At 33.2% G+C, this 11,386-nt stretch overlaps 1 protein-coding gene across 2 annotated transcripts in view; it reads right to left on the reverse strand.

The window, feature by feature from the left end:
* Nucleotides 1-11,386, reverse strand: part of LOC106478220 (E3 ubiquitin-protein ligase RNF34-like) — a 30,781-nt gene that overhangs the window by 4,628 nt on the left and 14,767 nt on the right. The window contains exons 3-5 of one of the 2 annotated variants that reach the window (XM_022381773.1): nucleotides 9,273-9,665; nucleotides 4,168-4,284; nucleotides 3,477-3,675 (exon numbers count right to left, since the gene is read on the reverse strand). In XM_022381773.1, the coding sequence (XP_022237481.1) occupies nucleotides 3,477-3,675; nucleotides 4,168-4,284; nucleotides 9,273-9,665 (709 nt within the window). Of the gene's footprint in view, nucleotides 1-3,476; nucleotides 3,676-4,167; nucleotides 4,288-9,272; nucleotides 9,666-11,386 lie in introns of both variants that reach the window. The other variant, XM_013938745.2, reaches the window with a different exon arrangement.

An 11,386-nucleotide genomic window follows, 5' to 3' on the forward strand; every position in this document is an offset into this window, starting at 1 on the left:
ATAATATATATATATATATATATATGTGTGTGTGTGTGGAATTTGAAAGTTAACAAATAAGTGTAAAACATGTAAAAATATTCAATATAACATACAAATACAATAATTCATTGTAATGCTGATCATGTTAACAAATGACAATGAAGTAATTTTTTCAAAGCAATTCTAAAATATTGGATAAACATGACACTTTTTCCAAGCAACTACTTCAACTATCCAAGAGAAATTTTAGATTTTATGGAGAAATGAACTACTGGCCAGAGAGAGAAGGTAGTCAACAACCTATGTCTATAAATGTATACTTGAAATTCACATTTTCTTGCTTTTTTTAATAAATATCTGCCTTTGGTACTGGTTAATTCTTTTACAATCCCACAGATAGTCAGTCCTCCATCTGATATACCCATTAGTTGATGACAAACAGTTAACTTGTTCTCAAATGGCAATCTATCAATCAAGTACTTTTTCAGTGTAGAGCTTATCTTACATCTCCAAGTAAAAATATTTGTATCATGTGGTTTTTGATGGCAATGTTTAAGTCCTTAAAAAATAATCTGTTGAGGTGACATTGAATAGGTCATCTTTTACAATGTTCCTCAAGCTAATCATACTACTATAGATTATGGATGCATCCATCCGACATTCACTCAGGAACTTTCGAAATAGTGATATGACAAACAAAAAAAAGCAGAAGTTTGACTTTCATGGCAAAACTTATAATGACAACTGAATGCTGTTGAATTATTCATCCTCCTCTAAATAGATACTTGCTTCACATAGTGTACACTGCTTTCAGTAAGAGCATACACGAGTATAGAGGGGTGACCAAACAGTCAGCATTGGACTTGTTTGCTTTATTTAAACTATCAGCAGGAAGGAGGGAAGATTATAGGGTATGCAATTATATTTTAGCCTTCCAGGGGAAATGTTTATCATGCACATAGAAGTGAGGTGGCTTAAGCATTGGACAAGCACTACAAAAAATTGTTGAACATGAGATTATATTCTAAAAATAGTATTGTTCACGTTGGAGCTATTGCTTCCTTATGATGTAATACATTTTACTGGCACAGAATCTTTGTTCAGTAAATCTCCCATTGTTTATAAAAAAAAGCAATTATCTTTCTATCTGCACAAGTCTTGTAAAAATGACACCAAACACTGTTAGGAGTGGGAGACCAATTTTCAATTAACAAATCCATCTGATCCTTTACTTGTGTCAGTGGTCTCACTGTACTGCAGTGGAAACAATTATTGGAGGCTGATAAATATGATACAACTGTAGCAGCAAATGTTGGTCCTAAACCATCTGACAAAAGATATTGGACATTTTCAATCTACATTGAAAAAAGGAATTTTAGACATAGCTTTGGATGTATCTCCTAACTTATCGCTAACTCTGAAATTTAATTTGGATGTTGGACATTTGGCTACCCATATCATTTTAGCTCTTAGAACATCTACAAAGTTGAAAATACTGATTTCTCCACAATTATCCTGTTTGGAAGTTGTAAGTGATAGCTTTGCCTAATTTGATGAAAGGATGGATATAGACAGTTTCCTATGTAATATAACTTCTTTTAGTACACTGTTACCACATTTTATCTGTATCTTACATGTGGTGCAAATTTCATGGTAGAAATCATTACCCTTAATAAACCATACCTTTAACTGATGTCCATTTTTATCCCTTTCATTTAACCAGTGTTCATTGAATATCATTTGATCTCCTGGCATTTTCATGCCCCTGAATTTTTAATCATAGAAAAGTGTGTAAGTACTATTAATCTGCAAAAAAGATACTGATGTAAATCATGCTGACCACAAGAAATTACATACAATGCAGCTATGTAGGCGCAGTGTAGTTTTTTTGTACCAAAGTGGATATTTATTGGAACAGACTAGATACAGAAGTTAAAAAAAATGAAATAAATGTACATTTTAATTAAAAAAAACCTTTGTATTTTGTGACGAGAAAGTCAACAAAACAAATCACCTAGCTTTTAACATTTACAAAACAGAGCTGTGATTATATTTTAGCATTTCATTGATGCATGACTCTAACTTAACATAAAAAATACAAAAACGTTTGACAAAATTTGATTTGTACATACTGATCAACTGCCATTTATATTGCCACATGTCTAAGATCTATCAATAACACTTTACAAGATGCTATAAAAATTAACAACATAAGCTGTACTGTGAGAATAGTATAACTAGGGGACACAAATATAAATGTTGGCAGGGTAGGAGACATCTTCAGCTAAGACAGTTTTATTTTTCTAATGGGGTGGTTGGCCTTTGGAATAGGTTGCTTTCAGATGTGGAAGCAGTAAATTTAATTGAGTTTAATTTTTTTTATTGATAGTTTTAGTTTAGTTTAGAGGATAGAACAGCCAAGATGGACCAATAAATTCCATGTTGTCCCAAAATATTATGTGTAAAAGTTGCAGGATTGCCATTTCCTGAAAGAAATACAAATGCATTAAAGTACTGTTACAAAAGCAACAAATGAAGAAAGCAAATTAAACTTTTGTTAATTGATGATGCCTTTCTGAAAACACTAAGTTCTCATGTATAATTTTGTTAAAGAATAAGTTATATGTATTGCATTTCTTGTTACACTACTCCTGAAATACAGGAAAATATAAGATTATCGATGTCTCGGAGTAAGCAAATTCTAAAGTAAGTAAATTGTAATGAATAAATAAATACATCAAAAAGATGTTAGAAAAGTTTGCTTCTTGTGTTAAGCCTAATAGGCTAACTTTATGCCTAAAGACACCTACGTTTAATTTATTAAAATATATAGTTTTTGGACTAACATACAACTGAATTAGTTTAAGTGAAAAATTACCATTAACTAATCTTTTTCTAATGTGTTTTAATCTAAGCAAAATCAGATTTCAGAAATTTATAGTTTTGAACAGTAATTTCAATAGTATTTTTTAATTAAATTTTTTGACATAAAAGTATTTTTATTTTTATGTTTATAATCTTAATTTGTCAACTTTAAAATTAATTTTATTCTTGCTGCTGAGTTATAAATATCATCAATGAATATTAACATGAAAATATGCCCTCAAAGTTGATAAATATTCACAAAATTATATAATTCCATGATGTTTTTTATAAGATGCCTCTGATTAGTTCAATTTTCAGAATGTAAATATGACTGATATATGTTCTGTCAGGGTCTGCATAAAAAACCAACAGATGAAAATTAATAAATACACACAAATATACATCAAAGCTAATCATAATACTGTATTTTATATTTTTCATTTGCTTATTTTTTCTTTATTAGGTGCTTTAAGCAGTTAAAGAAATATGCAGAAATAATCTTTTTGAATGTAGTTTATCTTCTCAAACTTTGCAGGCAACAAGAACAACTAACTGATCCTAAGTAAACACACAACACATACATGCAAATAGAAGTGACAGAAAGTGGGCAACAATGTGTAAATTCTTACCTTTAACTTTCTGTTTTTGTGCCCACAACCAATGTACTTTTGCTTGTAAGTCTTTTTTCTCATAAATTCCATGATAACCTATAAAATTCCTAGTAAGAATAAGCTTCAGCTGTCTTGCACTGAGATTGTCAATTTGATTAGGAGTGTGAATGTCATCTACTGCTATGTACAGTCCCTGATCAAATTCTGTTTTTTCCTTCTGAAATATTTAATTCAGTGTTTATGTATCAAAACCTGTTTCACAGTCTTACAAACACACATACAAACATACAAAAAAAAAGAAAAAATTTTTTTTTGTAAATTAGGAATTTATACCACTGATCACATACTGTATTTGATATATATTTTTAGAAAAATGTCTTGTACTTGCTTTTAATGAGAAGTTTTAATCTTAAGTGATCCTATATGTAATCTGTTTGCCTCAAGTTACAAGGCTCACTACATGACAAAAAAATACTACAATGCCCCATTTGGTTTTTATATAAGTAGCTCAGGAAAATAAGTTTTTATTAAAGTAATATAGTGAACAAAAAAAGTTATTTTTCATCACAGTATGACTTTAGTTAAAAAGTATTTGAACACAACAGTGTAAGACTAATTATTTATATGATTAAAACATATGTACATTTAGATGTAGATTTTTTTATGATAATGCTAGTGTGATAATAAGAATAACCAACCAGTTCCTAACCTTATCACCCTGTGAGTGTTCTAAGTTAACTTGTTCCTCTTCATTAACTTCTTCTGAATCATTACTGACACCTGAAGCAGAAGTATGGCTTAGTTGAGGTTGCTCCCTCACAACAGACTGCTAAAATCAAAGAAACACAAAAATTCCAATATATTTAATACACGATGCTAAAAACACTCAAGAATGATAAAAAGAGCAAAAATTATTAAATAAGAAAACAAGAAGCTCAATAAATTGACTGCTTTTTGTAAGGTAAAAGGTTTTGTTTTCAAAAATGAATTGAGTGTTTAAAACGTATGATTTAGTAACCATAGTATTAACAAGACAGTACCTGAAATTTAATACTGTACCCATGAAATTAAATTTATCAAAGCACATCATAAATTCCAGAAGACCAGTCAATATAGTTTGAAACTGCACTGAAATTAAAACTAGTGTTTTGTTAGTTTTGCTTTTACCTTAATAAACAAACCTTAGACTAACTATGTTATATATCATGGTGGCTTGCAGATTAGTAACTGAAAATCAGATCCTCTTTGTTTTTCATTCCAGTGGAAAGCTTCACATATATGAATATTCCTTGAAGGTACTAGCTGTTTTAGATTCAAGTGGTGGTTGTTTGAATAGGGCAAAAGATGATCATCATTTGCCCTAAAGATATTTCTGTCCAGTATTAGTAACTGCTTAATAGTTAGGATTTAATTCAGCCTAAGTCAGATTTAATAAAGACAGAATTCTCTTCAAAAAACAAGCTAAGAATATTTTAAAACAACAGAAAGAAGCTAAAAAAATCAAACTGTACATGTCTCCCAAGTTTGATTATTTTTTCAACAATGAATGTTCTTTCTATCCAGTGTTCTAAATGAACTTTTTAAAATATACACATCTGCATATATTTTATTTTCACTTTCTTGTTTCAAAATATTTGCTTTGATTGTTAGTTTTGACAAAGTAGTTTCATACAGTACAAATTGGAAATGAAAATCATCAGACCTGCTTACGACTAACTATTACAATATCCTAAAATAAGTTATCTGTCAATCAATGATATAATAAATCATTCTGATCCCATCAACTACTCAGGGTTATTTTCTTTTTTTTTTAAAAAGTTAGCTTTTCTAATATTTTATTTTTACAAGTTGTAAGTAATTTTCTTTTCCTCTAAAAGTTTCTCCTTAAGTTCATAATAATTAAAAAAAAAGTTTCTCTGATGTTGGCTTACCATAGAATTTTAGGTCTAAAGCTAAACATTAGTATTTATTAACATTAGTATCAAGTCCTAGCCAGGCATTTGCTTATTAACTGTATTTTTGGTAAGTGCTAAATTATACTCCAAGTGTTGTTACAGTTTAATAAATTGTTTTTTGTTGAACCCTGGTTGTAGTGCCATGTTATTTTAAACTGTTACAATGTATACAAGTAAAGAAGTACTACTGATGTCTAACTGAGACAGGAACATTAATATTTTCCTATACCGAAAATTTATTTCCGGTAATACTTGCCTCCGCTCACACTGTAGCTTTATCCAGATGAAAGTTGCTCTCCTCTGTCCATCTAAGCATTGGTATGAATCTTACCTCGCTTGCTCCAGCCTTCATACCCCACTATATTGGCAATAGTGATTTAAATCTTGTGATTCTCTCCACCTATATCAATGCACCCCTTATACCAGATCCGTATATAAGCTCCCCATTATTACTTCCTATTCACTTTAAGATGGTTCAAATTAACAGACTCAAAATTGGCCATTTTATGGGGAGAAAGGGCAGGAGAGTGTGAGTGGATGCAAGTATTATGGGAAATACATTTATAGTATAGGAAAATGTTTACTTCCGAAACACACCTCCTCTCACACTGTAGCTAGAATCCCACATTGAAAAGGTGGAGGGACCAGTGAGAGCAAGGTCCATACAGAAAGCATCTGCATAAAAAAAAAAAGAGGTGTGCAAAAATGAAATATAGCAATAACACACCAGTGGGGTCTTCACTACTTCTGGAACAGGTATGCTCTTTGCACGCACCACATTAAATCCAAACCTTGAGTGGTAAAGGCTGACTGGCCGTAGATGCAAAATCCTAAATCTTTAGAAGAACATGAATTCTTCCATGCCTGAACCAGGCCTGTGAGGTCCCACATCTTGTCATTGAAATTATAGGGCTGTGGACCCAAAATGAGATCCACGGAGTAGTGGCTAGGGCATGAGGACTACATTATTTTTCATCTTGTTTAGTAATGTGGTATTATTGAAACCCAATCTGAAAGTTGCACGCTGATCCACTGGAATTATGAAGAGAAGGTAAGCAACACCAATGAAAATGACAAGAGGGTCCCTGAAAAAGAATATAAATAAACATAAAAGAAATGAAGTCACTCACCTATTTTACAAATGAGTCAAGGCATGCAGAATAGTCATGGGGATCAGCCAAAGCCTTTTGAGGAGGCAACCACCAAATCATGTAAGTAATGAGATATAAAAGTATTAGACATGGTCCACATGACCAGCCTGTACAATCTCCTCCAGCAGTCGACACAACCGAGCTGCCAGGGACATCAAGATATGGCAAACTTGATGAGATGAGATTAGAAAAAGTCTCCATTCCTCCAATGAAAGCCCAGAGTAAGCAATATGCATCAATTGACAAACCCAAACTATCAAAGTAACAGGGGATAAGTCACGTGACATTTTAGCATTTAAATGGATAAAAAAATGGTGACGTGAATCCCGAAACCTCTTCAGTGCATGCAACATAGCATCAAAAAGCCCTAGCCATGCATAAAAGACAATCTGGATCCAAGTGTTCGTAAACATGGGAAATGGAGGGAAAATGAATAAGAGAGAAAGTCTTATCCCCTCCTCTAGCTGCTGAAGTTTTGGGAAGAATAGTCTGATTAGGATACAACAGAACATAAGTGGAATGGTAAAAAGTCTTGTGAACATAAATGGCAAACACATTTGAACATCGATGTCTGCTACCTAACAATAGAAGATAATAAGCCTTAATTTAAAGGTGATATAGGGAACATGATGCCAAAGGTTCAAAGGGTGGATGAAATAAGGAATGGAAAACTACCAAGATATCCCAATTAGGAATCTGGAAAAGACAGCAAGGACGGATAACAAAAAAAAATTTTAGAAGCAAAGACAAACCTGGAGCCTCAAAAAATTTAAGTCTTCCAGTAAAACAAAAAATAGCATTGTCCAATAACCATGCCAGAAACTGAGAAACATTCTGAATAGTGGTACGAGAAGGATTAAAGCCCTGTCTGAGAGACCAATTACGATAAGTAAACCATTTCCTTTGATAAACAAGCAACAAATAATGCCCAATAGACCTCATTAATTAAGATGCCACCAGAACGAGGAGCAAATCAGTGCAAGAACATTGGATAACAGATGACTTGGAGGGAACACATACAGATAAAGACTCATCCAATCCTGGCTGAGAGCATCTATGCCCAAAGTTAGAGTGTGAGGTACAGGAGACCAGAAGGACAGTAGCTGGGCATTCCAGTGAGTGGTGAAAGCATCCATCTGAGGTGTCCTGAGAAGAAAGCAGATTGAACAAAAACTTGTGGATGAAGCATCTATTCTGTGGGAGGAACTCTGTTGGAACGAGATTACTGATTGGCCACTAAATTCATAACACCTGGAACATGAAAAGCAAGGAGAACAATCTCATGATTGTGGGCCAAAAATAGAAGATCCGATGTCTGAAAAGAAAGGGACCTGGAGTGAGTGCTCCCTTGCTTGGAAATGTAGGAAATCACCATAGAATTGTCCAAGTGAAGCATTATCACCTTTCTTCACAACAATCCAAGAGCCCGAGACATAAACCCTGAAATTCCATATCCCATACACAAACTCCCCATCCCTGGAGAAAAGCATCTGTGAAAATATGTATTTCGGGACATGGGGGCAGGATAGGGACATTTACTGTCGTATTGTCCCTGTTCAACCGCTAGCCAAGATCGAGCAGGCTGGAAACCGATAGGGTCACTGGACAATCAAGTGCATCAGTGCAAATGTTCCATTAGTCCTGTAACGACCACTGGAGGGAATGCATGTGTGCCTGATCCAAAGGAATGAGTGATTCCAAGGATGCCCACAACCCCCAAAAAGAAAGAACTGCCCGAGCTGGTGGAGAAGGAGATGACTGTATTTGAAGAATGGTTTGTTCCAGGGCCTGAAGCCATACAGAAGAAGGTTGGGCCTAACTGAGATTTGAATTGAAAAATAGCCCAAAATGGACAAGGTATTGCTTGGGAGTAAGAATAGACTTCTCTTGTTTGATGAGAAACATAGCTCACAGTTTCAGATAGAAGGGCTCAAGTGTGAAGCTCTGCAAAGTGGTGGGAAAGAGCAAGAAGAAGTCAGTCATCCATATAATGGTGAGTATGAATGCCCATTGAGTGAAGACATGAATTGTTGGAGTCAACCCCTACAGGGTATTCACTGATGCTGTTGTCAGCGCTCCACATAAGCAGAGAATGACCACTGATAAGGGTGGAATCTCCCCTGTGTTTCAATAGAATGTGTAGCTTTTGCGGGAAGTCTGGAAACCTGAATGGGAAGTACAGTAAGCTGTCTGGTAGAAGACTGGGAGGCCAGTGCCAAAAGATAAGAATGGAGACAGGCCATATCCACTTGAGATTCCATGGAATCTAGAATATCTGCAAAAAATCGATTGTTGGGGAAAAGTAGCTTCTCTGAGATCTCTAAGCACCAAAGAAGGAAATTTAACATCCTCAAACAAGGCATCTCTCTCACCAAAAGATCTCAGCAACAAACCAGCCAAGAGACCAAGGAGAGAGCAGAAGTGACTAATATCCTCTGAAAATTGAGCAGGAGACCTGTGAAAGATCCAGTCAACTAGGTTACATGCATGGTTAAAAGTTTAATCACCTGAATAAAGTCAAGTTAACTAAGTCACACACACAGTTGAAGGTTTAATCACCTGAGTAAGGTCCAGTATGCTAGATAACTTGAGTTACATAACATAAACTCACAAGATTCTCATGCTATGCAGATTCCAAGAATTGTACATGGTATTTTTAATACATTTCTCACTCAAAAAAAAGACAATAATAAGGTTAGGGTACTTACATATGTATGTGTTTCTTCGGAGGTCTCATCTTGAGGGGTTGTATGAACTTCAGCTGAGCTTGAACTTCCACTAGATGTTAGATTTGAAAATATGGTGTGGTTTTGACTACCAATATTAGTATATGTTGAAGTTCTATCACAAGAAGCTGGTGGATTAGAGTCTTGAAAAATAAGCTCCACTAATTCATTTTTTTCTTTACAGCCAATGGTCGATATGGATTTGTGCTTGAGAAACCATTGTAAATCTCTTACCCGCAATCTCATTAAAGCAGCACGATCTAGAGGCACTGCAAATAGTACACTACAACGAAAACACTTGGGTTGCTTTCTGACACTTTGATCTTTACTAAGGCATGCAGAGCAAAAGTTATAATTACAAAAAGAGCAAGTTCTCTGCAAAGAAGAAAATTACATAAATTATATATATGTCAGACCTCTTGTTTACATAATTCTAATTAAAAAAGGATTAAGGATAATTCTTATACTATAAGATAAGGAGTAATTCTTGTAACACATGATAAAGAATCCTTAATCCATCAATATTCATACACAGAAAAATATGATAATTTAAGCACACAATTTATTGCTTGATATGTTAATTTTCTTCAGTTAAATATTAATTCAGTGTATATAAAAAGTTAAATTATTCTTGCAACCATATGTGCTTTACCTGAAAAACCTTTTCTTTTATAAAAAAAATTAAAATACAGATGGATTTTCAGGTTCATATCACTGATCTTAAGAACCATTATGTGCATATATTCACTGTCTCTAAGATTTATTTTCACTCATTTTTTCAGCTAAAAAAATATTGTAAGTATTGTTGAAATATTATGTTCTTGAACAAGAATTTGAAAACACAGTGCACATGCTGAAACAATAAATCATTAATTTTAAAGAATTTATAGAAGGCATCACACATGTTGGTGGTAAGGACTAAAGAAAATTACTTTGATTTAACTAACTCTTTTTAAAACTTAACAGATCACAGATGTTACCTTGAATCTTTAAATCCAAACTAACCTAAAATACATGTAGGGGACCAAAGTCAATCTAACAAGAAGTAAATATGTGCTCAAGTATTTGGCACTGACATACAATGTAGTAATAATTACATAACATTTCTAGATTAAAACAAAAATGGTTGAGGAAATTCAGAAAGAGGATTCTGGATTTTATGGTACTGAATTTTTTTTTTTTTCAGAAGTACAACTATGTACACTTTATGTAGCTGCTTTTCAATCTTTATTGACAAAATTTATGATCAGAAAAATATCAAATCATGATAAATTATAACTTTATTCAAACTATTATGTGACCTGACCACATATGACAACAAAGTGGTACATAAAATTACTATGTCAAACTTATGTATAGGTCTATAATGAGCTTTTAAAATGGATTTAGGCAATGTGTTCAACACGTGGACTGAGTTTTCTATTGACTAGCTTTTCCTGAAAACCAAGAAATGGCATAACTCCTAGAAAAACATAGTCCACACAATGATCTTTAGTTACTACGACATTTTATGTACTACATTTATGAATCAATTTCTGTAACTTGACAAGTTTTAAAGACAATATGAAACAATCATTTTTTTTTTATAACCATTGATATTGGCTTTAGGTCATCTTCACTTTTATGCACAAATAAAACTTTACACTTATCACCTTTAAAATTAGGCAAGAATGAAATCAACGTAATGTATTAACTTGATCATTCGACTAAGAGGTTGGGGATAATTTTTCTTGTTCTACAGTATGGTCATGTCTTAATACCTAATATACCTAATAAATTTTAGAAACAAACACTCATATTATCATAGGAAAGCAAACTGATACCTGTATGATTTTGACTTCTGATTAATATATATAGATTTACCTCAAGATTGAGTGAAATCTTCACTGTGATTATGCAGTTACGTAACCCACAAAAGTACACGTCTCTAAAATTATAAGAAAAAATATACACCCTGATCATTCGACTAAGATGTTGGGGATGATTTTTTTGTTCTACAATATGGTCATGTCTTAAGATCTAATATACCTACTAAATTTTAGAAATAAACACTCGTATTATCATAGGAAAGCAAACTGATACCTGTATCATTTTGA

The sequence above is a fragment of the Limulus polyphemus genome, unplaced genomic scaffold (assembly GCF_000517525.1).
Source record: "Limulus polyphemus unplaced genomic scaffold, Limulus_polyphemus-2.1.2 Scaffold190, whole genome shotgun sequence".
Classification (NCBI taxonomy): Eukaryota; Metazoa; Arthropoda; class Merostomata; order Xiphosura; family Limulidae; genus Limulus; species Limulus polyphemus.